The sequence below is a fragment of the Anabrus simplex genome, chromosome 2, assembly GCF_040414725.1.
Source record: "Anabrus simplex isolate iqAnaSimp1 chromosome 2, ASM4041472v1, whole genome shotgun sequence".
Classification (NCBI taxonomy): Eukaryota; Metazoa; Arthropoda; class Insecta; order Orthoptera; family Tettigoniidae; genus Anabrus; species Anabrus simplex.
In genome coordinates, this window is record NC_090266.1 from 181,135,748 (window position 1) to 181,156,006 (window position 20,259).

The window sequence follows — 20,259 nt, forward strand, 5'->3', positions numbered from 1 at the left end:
TCCGATATGAAATAAAGAAAAAACTGCCACAATACATCGATAGGATTAACAATAATAACAATAGCAGAAATACCATTAATATTGCACAAATAAAGAACTGAAAGACAAAATCGAGCAAAATAATTTAATAATGACGAAAGCAGATAAAGGCAACACTGCTGTCATAATAGACAAAAATGAATACATAACCACAACCGAACAGTGTTTTCTAGGTATTCCCTTTCAAATTAAACATAAAGACCCCACCCAATATTTTAAAAAATCTGAAAATGTTATTAAAGAATATTCACTTTCTTTTAAATCAACAAGAAATCACAAAATTAGCTATAATGAACCCTAAACTACCGACCGCAGAAGCTTTCCCAAAAATTCATAAAGAAAATGTACCTATGAGACCAATCATAAATTATAAATTTAGTCCAACTTACAAATTGTCACAGTTTATTCAAGCATTCCTTAAAATACATTTTTAGGCAAGAAAACAATACGGAACTCTATAGAATTTTGCAACATTACAAAAAAACTACAAATCAAACAGTACCCTAGTCTAGCATCGTACGATATAACGAACATGTATCCTAACACACCTACTCACAAAGCATCCTAGAAATAGAAGAGTTTATGATTTTACTTGAATTCACCATCAACAATAATTATTTCAAATTCCATAACACCATTTACCAACAACAAGGCCTTCCCATGGGATCCCCAGCATCAGGTATACTAGCAGAAATCTACATTGCTGTGTCGGAGCGACGTAAAGCCCCTAGCAAAAAAAAAAAAAAAAAATTCTACGTTGATCATTTAGAGTACCAAGAAGTTAGCAAAATTGAGAACATCTTTTTCTGGTGTAGATTTGTAGATGACATTTTTGTTATTATAGACAATAGATTCACCAATGAGATAAATATATTAGAAAAACTAAATAAAATAGAACCACACATAAAATTCACAGTAGAAAAAGAAAATGACCACACTTTGAATTATTTAGATATATCTGTCACTAGACACCAAGATCGCTTGACATATCAAATATATAGGAAACCCACACAAACCTCCAATGCAATAACAATAGATTCTATCCACCCTAATGTCCACAAAAAAACAGCTTATCACAGTATGATATACAGAGTGTTCAATATACCTCTATCTCAGGAAGAACCGAAAAAGGAATTAAACACAATTTACGAAATAGCCAATCTAAACGGATTTAATAGAGAAATTGTCAATAAAATCATTCAGAAGATAAAATATCAACCCAAATCAAAACTAACCAGAGCTAACGACTCTGAGAAGGATTACATACTTTTCTCCTTCAGTAATACCCACGGTCATTCCATAACTAATGTTTTTTAAAAACGTAATCTAAAAATAGCATATAAAACCACACATAGCAGTGCCAACATTTTACACTATGCCAAATCTGTTAATGATAATAATAGATACAGTTGTTCAGGAATGTATCGAATGAAATGTGACAATTGTGAGGCTGTGACGTACTGGAAGAAATTTCCTTATCCGTTACAATGAACATATCAATGCCTTAAAACATAATCACTTTTCATCTATAACAACATAACAAGGATTATAAGCACAATTTTACACATATTGAAAACAACATAGCGATTCTAAGTATGATCCCCAAGGGCCCTCTACTAACTGTAGAATTTTACATTAGTATGGATCAATATGCTAACTCAAATTTTAACTTAAGTGAAATTACAGATGGAGTTAATATCATCTTTAATACAGTTATCACCGAGCTCGATAGCTGCAGTTGCTTAAGTGCAGCCAGTATCCAGTATTCGGGAGATAGTTTGTTCGAACCCCACTGTCGGCAGCCCTGAATATGGTTTTCCGTGGTTTCCCATTTTCACACCAGGCAAATGCTGGGACTGTACCTTAATTAAGGCCACGGCTGCTTCCTTCCCACGCCTAGCCCTTTCCTGTACCATCGTCGCCATAAGCCGTATCTGTGTCGGTGCGACGTAAAACAACTTGTTAATTAAAATACAGTTATCCAGTTTTTAAAAAACACCTACTTAAAAATAATTAAAGAAACAGAATCTGATACACATCATGGAACCTCCAGAAGACACGCCCCACTCTACCTCACCTTCCCCAATCATTACCCGTCTTGCCCCTCCACTTCCCCTCTCCATAACCACAAGTCCAGCCCTAGACGTACACGGAGCAGTGCACGACGTGCTCCCTAACAGTACACATCGACTAGTCAACAGCACTATGTAAGTAAACACCCATCAATCCATACGTTCAGTAGATATTCTAATTGGCAAAATTCTTATACTTCGTTTCTTTTCTGTTCTTGCAGATTACTAGCATGTCCAACAACACAACTACAAAGAGGGAGCATCTGCACCTATTTAATATCATATAACGAGATTAGTATTAAAGAAACTAATAACAAAATATTTCGATGTAAATCATGAACATCACAACTGTATGAATGCACAAGATGAACAGTTCACATCATTGAATATTCTGAAATGCTTGGTACAAACATACCCATGAACCTATGCAATGATTTACCAACATTAATTAAACTCCAAAGTGTACCTCAAAAATACTTCGAACATTTTAACTTATAGAAATTGTATTTTAACAAATTATGTGTTACGAATACTACACTAAAATTTTAAATAGCATATATATATATATAATACCAATATAAATGGTCCGTTATTGGACGTTATAAATTTTCCAGCTGACTCATTCCTGGTTGCCAGCGTTTCGCTCTCATGTGCTAGGTTGGGCTCATCAGTTGGTACCTAGCACACCTACCAAGATGCTGGCTAGTGCATATCGTGGAGGCCACTGTGTAGGCTACTTGGAGCCACTGGCAGTGCCAATGCACTATGAGAGACTTTGTCTCTTTACCAAAAATTGATGCCTGCTTGGCTATCAGATGATATAGATGTTGATTCTCATAGGGAATCTGAAATATTTGTCCCGAATGAGTAAATTTGTAATACCAATTTAAATGGTCCATTATTGGACATTATAAATTTTCCAGCTAACTCATTCCTGGGTGCCAGAGTTTCGCCCTCGTGTGCTAGGTTGGGCTCATCAGTTGGTACCAGCACACCTACCAAGACGCTGGCTGTTGCATATCGTGGAGGGCACTGCGTAGGCTACTTGGAGCCACCGGCAGTGCCAATGCAGTATGAGAGACTTTGTCTCTTTACCAAAAATTGAAGCCTGCTGGGCTATCAGATGATATAGATGTTGATTCCCATAGGGAATCTGAAATATTTGTCCCGAATGAGTAAATTTATAATACCAATTAAATGGTCTGTTATTGGACATTATAAATTTTCCAGCTAACTCACTCCTGGTTGCCAGCGTTTTGCCCTCGTGTGCTAGATTGGGCTCATCAGTTGGTACCTAGCACACCTACCAAGACGCTGGCTAGTGCATACTGGAAAATTTATAATGTCCAATAACGGACCATTTATATTGGTGTTATAACTTTGCTCATTCGGGACAAATATTTCAGATTCCCTATGGGAATCAACATCTACGGATCATAGCATATGTATGTCGCACAAACATCGACGCTTGTTTCTTAAAACCAGAGGACACGTAATATCAATGTATATTTTAATATCATCACTCATATGACATTCTTCATTCGATTTAGCAATGTTTTTAAATTAGATTTTAAGTTAACATTAGATCTTATGATCAGCTGAAGATCTCTGTGAAGGTCAAAACCGGTACTGTATAGTAACAAGATATAATAAAGTATTGAGTAGGTGGAAGGTACCCATTGTTTGTAATTGTGAAATTTGTGAATATTAACGAAAATGAGGATGATGAAGAAGTGAAAGGCATTCCAGAACAAAAGGAGAAAACGATGACTCACAGTGAAGTATTAAGTGCATTGGAAATGGCATTAACCTACATTGAGCAACAGCCGGAAGCAAGCGCAACGGAGGTGTTGATTTTTTCGTTGATGGCGGGATCTCGCAGCAAGAAGACGTGAATCAGCAGGCAAGCAGACATTGTTGACAAGTTTCTTTTTGTAAGACATTTGGAATGTTTCCGTTCAATACTGCATGTACTTACTATACATTTGTATTACTAATTCAATAGTACCGTAAAACATGCCATTGTTTTAGTGATACAGTATAGCCTTCCTGTTTGTTTTAGTTAATTTTCGAAGTTAATCTGTATTATCTGACATTTTCGGTGATCCGGCGTACTCCAGCTCCCGTTTAGGCCGGATAATCAAGACTCTACTGTACATGCAGGAGCGATCATAATGATATGATTACAAGATTACAACTCGATTGTTAAGATTGAGAGGTGCCTCTTTGTGTCTTCTGGCTAAATTTTTTTTTTTTTTTTACGGTTGACCAAATACGTAGTCAAAACCAACCCCCCTCCTTTACCCGGGCTTGGGACTGACAACAGGAACCACTGAACTACTCAGTCCATCCAGTGACTGCTGCAGGTGGAGTTTTAATATTCTGCTATATTAATTGTCATCAGAACTGATTAAGGGTTAGTATGTATGTATGTATGTATGTATGTATGTATGTACCTTTCATGTTTACCTTTAAAATTGAATAATTACTGAGTTCAGAACATTGATAGGAGGTAAAGGAACTTTTCCATGTGTAGCTTATATATATATATATGTGTGTGTGTGTGTGTGTGTGTGTGGGTGTGTGTAGCATACTTATCATGATCCTTGATATTGTTATTAATTTCCTTTCCAGGAAGAAGATAAAGTGATTTTTTTATGTTGCCATCCTGAGATTGGAGCAACTGTAGATCAATATGAGAAGAACTCATGCAGGTATTAATTATTTATTTATCAGAAAGAGAGAGGAAGAATGTGTTTTTTTCTTCCCCTGTGCAGGACAGGATGTTCTGTTCTGGAAAGAATTATTGTTCACACTATCGTTGCAAAGTAATATACTGCCCTCAAAAAAAAAAAAAAAAAAAAAAAAGTATAACCCGTGATATTTTAAGAATAATCACAGTTTTAGTTAGCAAAATGTATTTTTATTTTAAAACATCATTACAGAATAAAAAAGGGTCGGCTTAACCAAACAAGTTTCTTTATAAATCGATCTGGACTATTTGATGGTCAATGTTCAGAAGTTTGTGGTGCTAACCGGAGATTCATGCCTATTGTAATTGAATGACACATCCCACTCTGAAGAGTCTAGTGTCAGACCTAAGACGAAACGCTGGTTAATAGAGCAAACGCCTGAAAAGCCTTACATCTGATATGTTATTGTAATTGAGACGGTCAACATCAACTCATTTATTAAATGAACTAATAATGCCATAAATTCATCATCAGACGACGGAAAGTAAGTACTGGTCTCTTAAACCATTTTATAGTAATTAACACCTATTTCTGATCAATAAATTAGTTAATAAATAACGATATCATTGTACAGACATGTATCATCTCCACAACCATAGGGACAATGTCATCCTCATTTTGATATTCCTATATTTTACTCTTAGTCTTCTTAGGGGGAATACTCGTGCTCTTTACTTACATCACTAGCTTAGCATCCAATGAATTATTTTATGCTTCCATAAAGAATCTTGTAATTATTCTGCTATCAGTTACTCTGATCTTAGCAATTGCCTCTATCACAGATCCATACTTTTGAAATCCAAAGGCAGCAATGCTCAGTACATTTTGATTTAAGAAGTACAGCTTTTTAAATTAAAAGAAGCAGAATCTGACGGATTTTCTGATTCTATGATTTTGACCATATTTGGTCTAATTGGTCCGTATTGACTGCTACAAAAATATTCTTTTTTATGGGTCCGCCTTGTCAATACAAGTATAAACATTAAAGGATACACCTTGTCACTACATACTGTACCAGGAAAAGTTTTTGGGGAATGGGCATGAGTAGGACCTCAGGGAGTGGAACTTGGTTTTGGAGCCGATACAGAGTAGGATAGACTCACAGAGCGAATAATAGATGGTTAAAATTTTTTTTTTTGACAATTTATTAATTCTTCGCCCTGCAATATGATTATTGGACTCAAATCTGGCATTGAAATTAAAAGTTTGAACGTAATCTTCCTGAATTCTGTTCATGAAAATTAAATGAATATCACTGATTCCAAAGTCTTTCATTTGTGAGAAGACTAGGTATTAGATTTCCACCTAAAGTCTTTCTAAATATGAGCACACACTTGTAATTGCAAATTGACATGAGAAATTAAATTTCTATTAAAAGTTTTCAGTTTTTCAGTTTGTAAACCTTGATGTATAGCACACTTGAAAAGCCTAAAGTCTTTCTATGAGATATGAAAATTAAATTTGAAAATTAAATTAATCACTTCTGAGAATGAGAACTCTGAAATATTTGTTCACACGCGGCACTGAAGTTTTCACTGTTCAAAATTAATAAGAAAATTTTAGTCAGTTTGTTACTACTCACTTAATGAAAGAAATGTTGTTACAAATGTTGAAGGATGGACGTCTGGAATGTTCCGTGGAGAATCAGGGTCGGCGATGTTCCCTTAACACACCATGTTGACGTCCCCCGATGAGGTGATGACGGCTGGAACTGGATCGTGTAGAATTGCAGCTCGTTAAGGTGATTTTTCGCACACGAAAAATTCACTTAGTGCGAGTAGTTATCACTGACACTGTCATTTACTGTTGAACACAGTTTATGGTGTAATTGAACTTTAAGACGTTAAATGAATAATCACAGCCCTTCCTGTATGAAATACTATTTAAAGTCGTTACTGAAACGTCCATAATTACACAGTTCACACTTGAAAAAGGCAAATCATAGTCAATAATCACAGTCTTTTAACATGGACATTAAGTCACTAAGGATTATTTTCTGATTATCTTGTTATTATAACGTCATATTACCTCAGAAAAAGTTCTTAGTATTCACCCAGGTTACTACTGTAAGTCGTATATTAATATGGCGTGAATAAAGAAATACAGTTCAATACTCGAAGAGAAATGAGTTCTGGTAATTCTACACATTAGTTTCTGTAGAAGTTCAATATCATATGAAGTAAACTAGTCTACACGTAATGATATATTCTGTGAACGTTAAATATTTGGTATTTGCCCTTCAATAAGTTCACTCGTATTATATTCTCAAATGTCTTTAGAATTAGACTGTAGTCGCGACGCGATGTACTAAATACAGTGCAACGTCTTTTATAATTTTGTTGGCGATATAACTTTGTGTTCCGGAAACGCGACGGCAAGTACTTTCACCGTGACTGCGCGGACATACTGTACGAGGGTCGATCTCTTCTCTGTCTCACTCACACACATCTGTGTACTCGTCCTTGTACTGCGCTGCTCTGCTTGTTAGCCTTGACATATATATGCCGGCGCTGGGAGGGGTGGTTTCTCTTGGCCATGTGACCGTGAGTGTATAATTTTCTTAGACTTTAAATTATTATAACTCAACAACCATGGGATGCATTAATTCGAAATTCACAGGGATTAACTTTTATGACGTCCGCTACAATTCAGCATTTGTCCCGTTGAAATTGGTTAAGGCGTTGAAAAGCTTGCAAAAAGAAAATTCTTTTCGAGAAATATCTCTAGGGGAGGTGAGCTTCGAGCGACAGGTGACGTCACTTGACTTCGCCTAGTGCACTCGTGAAGTCTGGCACATGCTGGAACACACCTTTATTTAAATGTTCGTACGTCGGACGGATATTTTATGCTGGAATAACGTTTCTTTTGATTGATATGGGCCAGGACATAGGCTTTCCTGGTACAATACATATTCAAGGGTTATGAACTTCATGTTATTCATCAAGGGACATATCACTCATCAGTTTTAACAAACCATTTTATGCACAAACGGACATACCTGAAATATTTTCGTAGAGTATTAATATTAAGGCAACTGTTTAAGGACAAGCAAGAATGTAAAACTTAGGATTATCTGGTCTAGGAAACTAAGAATAACGGTCGAGAGGATTTGTTGTGTTGACCACACGACACCCCATAATCTGCAGGCTATCAGGCTGAGCAGCAGTTGCTTGGTAGGCAATGGCCCTTCGGGGCTGTTGCGCCATGAGGTTTGGTAATCATTTTGTAGTTGAAGGGTTTTAGACAAGCTAAGTGAATTTTATAACTTTGGCTGATGAAGAGAATGGTCAGTTTAAAGATATTAACATTAAGAGTTCCACCTTTATATTACATACAAAAGTTTTTATCCTAAATGTGAAGGTATAGGTACATGTTTTGTTCATTTTGGGGACATCCTCAGCCTAGCAAAGAACAAAAGTCAAATAGTAAAATCAGAATTTAAAAAAAGGTTGTTACATACATGTCTACAGCAAATCAAATTCACATGGTCTGAGTGTGTCATTTGGCAACAAAGTGGTGACTTGCAATCCACTTGAAACATCTCATCATTCAATCAATCAATCAATCAATCAATCAATCAATCAATACTGATCCTGCATTTAGGGCAGTCGCCCAGGTGGCAGATTCCCTATCTGTTGTTTTCCTAGCCTTTTCTTAAATGATTTCAAAGAAATTGGAAATTTATTGAACATCTCCCTTGGTAAGTTATTCCAATCCCCAACTCCCCTTCCTATAAATGAATACTTGCCCCAATTTGTCCTCTTGAATTCCAACTTTATCTTCATATTGTGATCTTTCCTACTTTTAAAGACGCCACTCAAACTTAATCGTCAACTTATGCCATTCCATGCCATCTCTCCGCTGACAGCTTGGAACATACCACATAGTCAAGCAGCTCATCTTCTTTCTACCAATTCTTCCCAGTCCACAATTTGCAACATTTTTGTAACGCTACTATTTTGCCGGAAATCGCCCAGAACAAATCAAGGTGCTTTTCTTTGGATTTTTTTTTCCAGTAATCCTGGTGAGGGTCCCATACACTGGAACCATACTCTAGTTGGGGTCTTACCAGAGACTTATACGCCCTCTCCTTTATATCCTTACTACAACTCCTAAACACCCGCATAACCATGTGCAGAGATCCGTACCCTTTATTTACAATCCCATTTATGTGATTACCCCAATGAAGATCTTTCCTTATATTAACACCTAGATATTTACAATGATCCCCAAAAGGAACTTTCACCCCATTAATGCAGTAATTAAAACTGAGAGGACTTTTCCTATTTGTGAAATTCACAACCTGGCTTTTAACCCCGTTCATCAATATACTATTACCTGCTGTCCATCTCACAACATTATCGAGGTCATTTTGCAGTTGCTCACAATCTTGTAACTTATTTATTACTCTATACACAATAACATCATCTGCAAAAAGCCTTACCACTGATTTCACTTCTTTACTCATATCATTTTATATATAAGAAAACATAAAGGTCCAGTAATACTGCCTTGAGGAATTCCCCTCTTAATTATTACAGGGTCGGATAAAGCTTTGCCTACTCTAATTTTCTGAGATCTGTTTTCTAGAAATACAGCAACCCACTCAGTTACTCTTTTGTCTAGTCCAGTTGCACTCATTTTTGCCAGTAGTCTCCCATGATCCACCCTATCAAATGCTTTAGACAGGTCAATTGCGATACAGTCCATTTGACCTCCTGAATCCAAGATACCTGCCATATCTTGCTGGAATCCTACAAGTTGAGCTTCAGTGGAATAACCTTTCCTAAAACTGAACTGCCTTCTATCGAACCAGTTATTAAATTTGCAAACACATCTAAGATAATCAGACAGAATGCCTTCCCAAAGCTTACATGCAACACATGTCAAACTTACTGGCCTGTAATTTTCAGCTTTATGTCTATCACCTTTCCTTTATACACAGGGGGTACTATAGCAACTCTCCATTCCTTTGGTATAGCTCCTTCAACCAAACAATAATCATATAAGTACTTCAGATATGGTACTATATCCCAACCCATTGTCTTTAGTATATCTCCAGAAATCTTATCAATTCCAGCCGCTTTTCTAGTTTTCAATTTTTGTATATTGTAAATGTCATTTTTATTATATGTAAATTTTAATACTTCTTTAGCATTAGTCTCCTCCTCTATCTGGACATGAAAGAATCTTACATTTCCGGACACACAGGTTAAGATATAAAAGTCATGACTAGTAGTTCAGTCTTGGTTCTATGCTGCTATTCATAAAAAGTGTTCTATTGATGGGTTAATGGATTACAAACACATCATCATTGAGCAAGTATAGAATCTTAGGTTTGTTCACATACAGGTTAAAGAGAAAAAATCATGACAAGCAGTTCTTGGTTCTATACTGCTAATCATAAAATGTGTTACATTAGTGGCTTAATGGATAATAAACATTGTGTGGTAAAATTAGGCTGTTAACACGGGGGAACTTTTCATGTGGTGCCGTTATAAGTTGAAAAGCCGGGATTGGGTCATATTGTTTCAATGGTGGAGTAATCTAGAAGGAAAATAGGTTATTGAGAAATTGTGTAAACAAACAACATCGAATGGTAAAAAGGCTATAAGGCACCTCGATGAGTACTTACCAGAGACTTATATGCTCTCTCCTTTACATCCTTACTATAACGACTAAATACCATCATTATCATGTGCAGGGATCTGTACCCTTTATTTACAGTCCCACACTAGAGTATGATTCCAGTGTATGGGACCCTCACCAGGATTACTGGATTCAAGAACTGGAAAAAGTCCAAAGAAAAGCAGGTCGCTTTGTGCTGGGTGAAAAAGGAGTAGCGTTTCAAAAATGTTGCAAAGTTTGGGCTGGGAAGACTTCGGCGAAAGGAGATGAGCTACTCGGCTAAGTGGTATGTGTGGTACAAATTATTATAATTTTATTAAATACCACCTTTTCAGTACATAATAAACTAATGAGGACTTACATCCTTATTAAATTGTTAACATGGTGCATGTTTCACCCCTTTTTGTGAGCATCATCAGTCAATTAACATTTACCCAAGGTTTAATAAGATCGTGAACATATTCTATTGAGCCAGAATATGCTTTGTAATCATGAGTGACAAATCTTATAATATTTTACAGATCATGCAACAAAAAAGTTACGTCTTAAGTTAAAACACATTTGTCTAAAATCTTAGTATTTACATTGTCCTTTAAACTTATGGGTGAAACTCATCTGTTGAACATCTTTTTAAACCATGTTAAAAACCATTTGAGATCTGGCTAATTGATTCAGTATTTCTTGACTTGTGTGATTTTCCTTGAACCTTCGTTGTATAGCCTATATTAACAATTTTATGAAGTTAATAATTGCCTATATTATGAACCATTGTCTTATTCTCAATTCATAATATAGGCAAGAGAAAGCCCATGGAGAAGCGCAACCCAGAAAAGTGCGGAAATGCCGTGTAGACCTCCGCAACAAATGAATAGAGATCAGTCGGTTGGAAAATGGGAACAGCCACGAAAGGATCATGACTGAACTGGTTCAATATTGGTACACGCTAAAGAGCGAGACAGGATATTCAAATTTCTCGTAGATACAGGGGCTGATATCAGCCCATTTCAGGAGAAAAGTGTACCAAAAAGAGAGATTTACTATTGTAAACCGATAGTGGAGCTCTCGGGTGTGACAGGATGGACGTCACACACCAGGGGTTGAATTATACTGCATGTAGGGGATTCTTCCCCCAAATTCCATGTTGTCGGAGAGACCTTCTGCAGAAAAGCATAATCAATTACTGAGATGGGTAAGTGGGAGATCTTCGGTCGAAGATTCCCAATGGGCTTAAGTGTTCGGGAAGTGTGTCAGATAATTGTTGCCAACAGCGGTGATTTGAGTGCAGTAGAGGGTACCATAGATTTCAAAATGATAAGATAATGCAGAGGAAAGGAGGAGATCACTTCTGTCTAACAGGTCAAACATAAAAGAAGCTGTTAGTCTGCTGTTGAACTTGTTAAAGGCAAATCGGGTGTTCACGCTGCCTTATCATGCCGAAATTTTCATCGTTGCAAGGTAAATTACATGGCTATGCTCGCGAATTCGGTTCGGATACACTTTCTACTGATAGAGCTATACTCTTTTGCAGAATCTGTGAAAAATCTATTAATCACGAAAAAAGTACTTTATAACTCAACATTTCGCAACAACGAAACATAAGTCTAGGTTAAATATTGTTGTCCCTATGATCAATTTAAAATCAGCAGCAGTTAAAACATCCAGTGGGCAATCTCAGTTTTCTCTGGATCTATGTAAAGCTTTCTTGGACTCCGGAATTCCGTTCTGGAAACTGGAAAATCAATCCCTCAGGACGTTTCTGCAGAAGTACACTAAAGAAAATGTTCCCTCAGAATCCACATTAGGAAAAGCGTATTTGAATATCTCCTTTGAAGAGACCCTACAGAGGATTCGAAGCAGAGTTGCAGAAAAGATGATCTGGATCTCCATTGATGCAACTACGGATGCAGTGGGACGTTACATGGCCAACATCATCATTGGAACTATGGAAGCAAAGCAAACTGACCTATCATCAGTATTTCTTTTGACGACAGAAGAGATGGAGAGAACAAATGGTTCCACAGTGGCACAGTTGTTCACAAATTCATTAATGTTACTCTGGGCGGATGGAATACAGCATGATGATGTCCTACTTTTTGTCACAGATGCGGCACCTTACATGAAAAAAAGCAGCTACAGCCTTGAAAGTTCTCTTTCCTAAAATGCTCCACCTCACATGTCTAGCCCATGGACTGCACAGAATTGCTGAAGAGATAAGAAGTTTGTATCCTCACGTGGATAAGTTAGTTTCGAATACCAAGAAAATCTTCCTAAAATCACCCTCCCGAATCCAGGTTTTCAAGGACGTGGCACCAGAGCTCCCTTTACCTCCACAGCCACTTCTCACCAGATGGGGAACCTGGATCTCAGCAGTCATATATTACAGCAACAATTTGGACAAGATACGTGAGGTACTTCATGCCGTATCAGTAGATGAAGTTGCTTCAGTTCGTGAGGTAAAAAAGTTGTTGGACCATGAAGAGCTCAGCAGTGATCTGGCATTTATAACAGCACATTATAGTGTGATACCGGAAGCAATCTTGAAGTTGGAGAAAAGAGATGATTCGCTGGTATCATCTATGGCGATCTTCAAAGATGCAGTAAATCAACTGCTGCAAGCACCAGGACAAAAAGGAAGCAGTGTAAGTGAAAAGTGTAAACGTGTTCTGCGTGCTAATGTGGACATTGAAAAAATGAAGAACATTCGTGATGTTCTGAAAGTTGAAAATTCTGTTTTAACTGGCATATGTCCTTCCGAAATAGCTTGTTTCAAATTTGCGCCATTCACTGCAGTGGAAGTAGAACGTTCCTTTTCCATGATGAAAAACATTCTTTCTGACAAACGTCTGTCTATGACAGTTGATACTTTGAAAAAGCACCTTGTTGTTGCTTGTAACCAAGGAAAGTGAGAGTAAGTACGCTAATTATGTGATAAATTGATATTAAAGAAATGAAAGAGTATTTAAAATACATATATTCATTAATAATGAGTGAGATTTCTCTTTGCTTTCACTCCTAATAAATGCCTATTTTAATTACAGTACTGCCTATTTTCAGTATTTCAAGTACCTTTTTGCCTGCCTATTTTAACCAAAAATAAATGCCTAACTTCAGGGCTCTGATCATCATTATAGACCGTTATGCCTTTCAGCGTTCAGTCTGCAAGCCTCTGTGAATTTACTAAATGTCACCACAATCCTCTATTGGCAACTAGTGCTGTGGCCTCATTTAGTTCTATACCTGTTATCTTTAAATCGTTAGAAACTGAGTCTAACCATCATCGTCTTGGCCTCCCACTACTTCTCTTACCCTCCATAACTGAGTCCATTATTCTCCTAGGTAACCTATCCTCCTCCATTCGCCTCACATGACCTACCACCAAAGATGGTTTATGCGTACAACTTCATCCATCAAGTTCATTCATAACTCAACCTTTATTTCCTCATTCCAAATACCCTCCTGCTATCGTTTCCACCTGTTTGTACCAGTAATCATTCTCGCTACTTTCATGTCTGTTACTTCTAATTTATGAATAAGATATCCTGACTCCACCCAGCTTTCGCTCCCGTAAAGCAAAATTGGTCTGAAAACAGACTGATGTAAAGATAATTTGGTCCGGGACCTGACTTCTTTCTTACAGAATACTGTTGATCGCAACTGCGAGCTCACTGCATTAGTTTTACTGCACCTTGATTCAATCTCACTTACTATATTACCATTCCGGGAGAACACACATCCTAAATACTTGAAATTATCTACCTGTTGCAGCTTTGTATCACCAATAAAAATTGTAATAAGCAGGTCAACTCTCTATGTAGTAAAATGGAACAAATAAACAGTAGTAACAAAAATAGTAATAAAGGAATGGAAGAAGTCATTGATAGCTGTAGGAAGGAAAAGATTGATATTAATAACAAAAATAGTAATAAATGAGTGGAAGAAATAATTGGCAGTAATAACAAAAATTTGAATGTGATCAGTAATAAAATAGATGGGTTGAGTGAATCACTAAATTGTAAAATAGATATTAAGTAATTAGGGGTAACTGATCAAATATCTAAGCTAGGAAATAAGTTAAATAAAGAATGTGTTTACATAAGAGGTGAACCGTAGTTGAGCCGGAGCGATCTTCGTACTCAGATTGAGGAAGTCAAGGGAACATGTACAGAGAATAGAAAAAATATCACACAGTTAAGTAATACGATTTCTAGTAATCGGGAAGAAATTCATGAAATCATAGAGAAAAGATTAGACAAGATTCATAATGAAGTTGTGCAAGATACGAGGGAATGTGTCAGTAGAGTTGAACAGGTGGAAAGAAAGCTTGGGCGGGTCAGTGAACTAACTTTGTCACAGAAGGTGACAGAGAAAAAGGAAAAAATCACAGGAAGAATTTAGAATAATAATTAAAGAGAATGCTGAGAGTAGCAGAAGAAACAGTTTTGAATTGTCAGAGAGAACTACTAATATAAATGGTCCATTATTGGACATCATAAATTTTCCAGCTAACTCATTCCTGGTTGCCAGCGTTTCGCCCCAGTGTGCTAAGTTGGGCTCACTGGAGCGAAACACTGGCAACGAGAAATGAGTTAGCTGGAAAATTTATAATGTCCAATAGCGGACCATTTATATTGGTATTTACTCATTCGGGACAAATATTTCAGGTTCCCTATGGGAATCAACATCTATATCAAGAGAGTACTACGGCAGGAAATTAGAGAAGGTCAGACTACAAGAGAAATAGTTGTAACGAGTGGTTTATACAATAGGGACCAAGATTTGCTTAAGTTTTCTGGAAAACAGTTTAATCCTATGGAATTTGTAAAACTAGTTGAGAAAAAATTTGCAAGTAAGTTGAGGGATAATATTATCGAATGGGAATGCATGTTGGAGATCTTGTCTAATGCCTTCATCGGTGAAAGTAAAACATGGTTTCAAGTGTACAGTAATAATATGTCTAATTTAGGAGAATTTAAAGAGAAGGTCATTGACAAGTTTTGGGATGAAAATGTACAAGGTCGTGAAGGAGATCGTATTATGTTTGGTAAATATAGACAACAGGAGGGAGTGCCTATAGCTGAATATTTTTTGGCACACATGCTCACATGGAAGAATCTTAACAGTATTGGGGCAAAAGTCGATATCGTAAGGATTATGTTAAAACATTATTCTGATAGGATTAGGAAAGCTGCCTGTGTGCAAAAAGTCAGTACTACGAAAGAAATGGAGGTATTATTAGATAGTTTTGAGGCTCTGAATAGTAGCGTAGGTGGTAATCGACCACAAAGTAGAACAATAGAGAGAGGGGGAAACAGGTCAGATAATTATCAAAGGAGGGGTAATAATTATGATCAGCAGAGGATTAATAGAAATTTCAATAGTGATAGGGATCAGCAGAGTTACTAGAGACCATCTGAAAATGGAAGGCATGAACATGTGAATTATGTGAGAAATTCTGGACAGAATAGTCAGAGAGATAATAATAGGCCTAATACGAATGATATTCAGGAGTCATCATCGAGCCAGAGCACTTTAAACTCTCAGCGGACTGGATAAGTGGGTCATGTGGGCAGTCCGAAGGTATAAGTTGTCAGAAACAGGTATATAATGGAGATAATTGTGTAGTGAAAGTAGATTTAAGAGAACAACATGATTGTGACCTAAGTAATGATAATACTATAATCTATCAGCTTCGTTGTCTGTATTGATAATTTGAGCACACAAGTATGAAGGATGAGTTTTCCACCTAATCAATACTTTATTCTACAAAGTGTTTGGAATTATTTACATTTTTAAAAAACATTACCGGTTTAGACCTGTAAATAGGTCATCATCAGCTGTTGGTGAACCTGCTTAATAGCACACAATCCATTTAGCAGGCACTCTCTATCAGTTATTCTAATTTCTACTTCCGTTTTCTTTCTCAGATTTCTGAATTTACCTGAGCGTAAATGCAAGTATGAAGAGGGGAGCTGTATTAACCTACTTTCTTTAACTTCAATATATCATACATAGCATGATATGCCTCAACAAAGATCCTGAAAACTAGCATGTATCAGCAACGACATAGACTAAGAATGAACATAGTACCTGTTAAACAAGTTATATAACCTCAATCTTCTGAACGCAACGTTCCCCACAAAATGGTGGCCCAACAATGCTCCTTGATTCTATCTATACAACAGTTGGACATAATGTTGGCATACTACATAGATATTTGAACTTGACACCAAAACCTCAGTGACCCTTTATTCTCTAAGAACTGTAACCTATTTTTAACCTCTCAGCTATACAATTTTTGGAATATGTGGCATTCCTGGGACTCCAGCAAGCCAGAGCCCTCCATTGTACCATATGTATATATGTAGGTGGATCAAAAGGTTAGTTGCACTAACGCGCCGCAGCAGCGCACTGTGTGTCGCAAACGTGGGCACAGCGGAGAAAGGGACAGACACTGCCCACACATCTGTTAGGTAGGTTGCTGTGGTGTCTTGTTTAGTATTGTGTGAATAGCGGCCAAATGCAATGGCGCGTCAACTGGACGTTCACTCCAAATATCAGGTGCATGTGACGGTCCAATTCCTATGGGCCAAAAGGAAGAATTACACGGACATTCATCGTGAAATTAGTGCTGTGTACGGGGAGCGGTCCATTTTCCGGCAAGGTATCGTAAAGTGGTGTCAGCAATTCGAAGCCGAACGCACGGATATCACGGACAACAATCGCAAAGGCAGGCCCGCAACGTCCAGGACCCGTGCAAAGGTCAACAGTGTGAATACGATCATTAGACAGAACCGGCGCATTAAACTGAGAGAAATCGCGACGCAGCTGAATATGTCGTATGGCAGTGTGTTCGTCCATTGTTCACGAGGACCTTGGATATCGTAAGCTGTGTGAAAGATGGGTCCCACGTCTCCTCACCGATGAGCACAAGGTACAACTTTTCCAATCCTCCTTGGCATTTTTGCAACGCTATGCCGCAGACAGCAACGGGTTTCTGCGGCGAATCGTCACAGGCGACGAAACGTGGGTCCACCACTTCACCCCCGAAATGAAGAGAACATCAATGGAATGGGTGCACCCCTCATCACCACAACGGAAGAAGACCAAGGTTCAACCTTCAGCCGGTAAGGTTATGTTGATAGTGTTCTTTGACATGGAGGGTTTGCTGCACGTGGAATTCATGCCGAAAGGAACAACAACCAACGCGGCGTCTTATTGTCAAACGTTGCACCGGTTGCGTAAAGCGATTAAAGAGAAGCGGCGGGGGAAATTGAGCGCCGGTGTGATTTTGTTGCACGATAATGCAACACCTCACAAGGCCCGCCAAACGAGAGAACTGCTGCAGTGTTTCAAGTGGAAGGTCTGGCAATATCCACCCTACAGTCCCGACCTAGCGCCATGCGACTTTCATCTGTTCGGTAAGCTAAAAACGGAGCTCAGTGGTCGACGTTTCCAGACCGATGAAGAGGTGGAGGCCGCTGTCTCCGAGTGGTCGCAGAACGCTGGAGGAACTTTCTATGCATCCGGCATCAACAAGTTGGTTGTGCGTTCGCAGAAATGTTTGGAGTCTCTTGGAAACTATGTGGAAAAGTGACGTTACAGTGTATGTCGTTATAGTCGTGTTGCTGTTGTATAGGTAGTGTAATAAATGGCCATAACTGGGAATTGCAACTTATTTTTTGATCTGCCCTCATATATTGTTTGACAAGGTTCGCATACTGCATAGATATTTGAATGGGATTCCAACAAGTCAAAGCCCTTTAATTGTACCATATGTATATATCTTAACATTAGTATTATATTAGAATAAGGCATTCTTTTTTAATTAATTTTTAGTAATTTTTTAATATGTACAGTCGCTATTAAGCATGTTCACCAACAGCTGATGACGACCTATTTACAGGTCGAAACTGGTACTGTTTTTTAATGTAAATAATTCTAAACATTTTATAGAATAAAGTATTGATTAGGTGAAAAACTCATCCTTCATACTTGTATGTTGTATGTAATGATAAGTCAAATGTTTTAAGTAATGATGTTGTCATAGATAATAAATTGATTAATAGTGGTATTAATTTAGCTATAAGGAGTGATCTGTTAAGTGATGTAAGTACTTATAATACTGAGGATATAAGCAGTGAGGTAGTGACTCCGACGACAGAGATTATGATATGGAGAAGGGAAGTGAAAGTATTATTAGATTCTGGTAGTAAAAGGTTATGTATTAGCTCCAAGCTTTATGAAGAAGTTCTGAAAGAAAGAATATAACGGAAATTCCTGTAAGGCAAACCGTCATTATAACAGCTGTTGGTAGTAAGTCACAGAGGGTCAGTAAAACAATAGCGGTACCAATCACGATGCCTTGTGTATTCGGTTATTTAAGGAACTGACTGCTTACAAATCATGGAGCTAGATTAGACTTTGATTTAGGTAGTGTTTGTTTGTCCTGGGGGAAAACTAGCAAAGAAGTATATGTAAATTATGAGGGTCTGAGGTAGGTGTTGCTCACGTGTGTTCTATTAAAGATATACGAGAGGTGAGTGAAGGTGTTCCTGGTGAGAGGAAATATTTTGGCGTGTCTCACGTGTCCATACGACAGGATCCGAGGGATAGTCTGTATGAGGCAGTAGCAAGAAGTAATTTGAGTGAATTACAGGAAGAGCAATTGTGTTCAATGTTAGTTGAGCATCGGGACATATTCAGTGATAAGCCAGGAAGACCACACGTATATGAACACAAATTTGTGGTACATGACCATTGATAATTTGTGGGACCTAAGTACCCCATTCCACTTAAATATGCTAGTGCCGTCGAAGAACAAATAAACATTATGCTCGAATACAGAATAATTGAACCATCTTGTAGCCACAGTATTTATCCTTTAATTGTTGTTGCCGAGAAGGATGGGTCTGTAAGGTTATGTATTGATGTCAGGCTGATGAATCAGAGAATTGAGGCAGATTAACAGAGGCCTGAAACAGTGAAGAACTCATTCAGCGTTTTGAAGGAAAAACATGGTTTGCCATCGTGGATTTGTCTTCTTCATTTTAGCAAATTCTCCTCAGAAAAGAGGACAGACCTCTCACAGCCTCTGCATATAAGAACTTTTTGTATCAATTTTCCAGGACCCCATTTGGGACAAAGACATCGCCACAGTGTTGATTCGTGCTGTGTCTAGAGTTTTAGGTCGGGATACAGGGGATTTTGTTACGATTATATTGATCACGTGGTTGTAGCATCTCACACTTCTGAGGAAGACGTGGAACATTTGGACATAGTTTTACAGAAATTTTTTTTTTTTTCTAGGGCCTTAACGTCGCGCCGACACAGATAGGTCTTATGGCGGCGATGGGATAGGAAAGGCCTAGGAGTTGGAAGGAAGCGGCCGTGGCCTTAAGTAAGGTACTGCCCCAGCATTTGCCTGGTGTGAAAATGGGAAACCACGGAAAACCATTTTCAGGGCTGCCGATAGTGGGATTCGAACCTTCTATCTCCCGGATGCAAGCTTACAGCCGTGCACCTCTACGCGCACGGCCAACTCGCCTGGTGAGTTACAGAAAATTAGAGAGGTGGGTTTCACAGTAAAACTGGATAAGTCTACATTTTGCACACAATAGATTACATTTTTGGGGCACACTGTATCTACACAGGGGTAAAACGAGAACGCACAAGATTAGAGAAGATTAAGAGCACAAGTACTCCACGTATGTTGAACAGTTAAAATCATTTTTAGGGGTATGTAATTATTTTAGACATTTCGTTATTCA

General features: G+C 37.8%; 1 protein-coding gene across 1 annotated transcript in view; it reads left to right on the forward strand.

Annotated features, from left to right (window-relative positions):
* Positions 1–20,259, forward strand: part of Bet1 (blocked early in transport 1) — a 272,114-nt gene that overhangs the window by 64,878 nt on the left and 186,977 nt on the right. The window contains exon 2 of the mRNA XM_067138955.2: positions 4,746–4,825. Coding sequence (XP_066995056.1) covers positions 4,807–4,825 — 19 coding nt within the window. The 5' untranslated portion in view covers positions 4,746–4,806. The remainder of the gene's footprint in view (positions 1–4,745; positions 4,826–20,259) is intronic.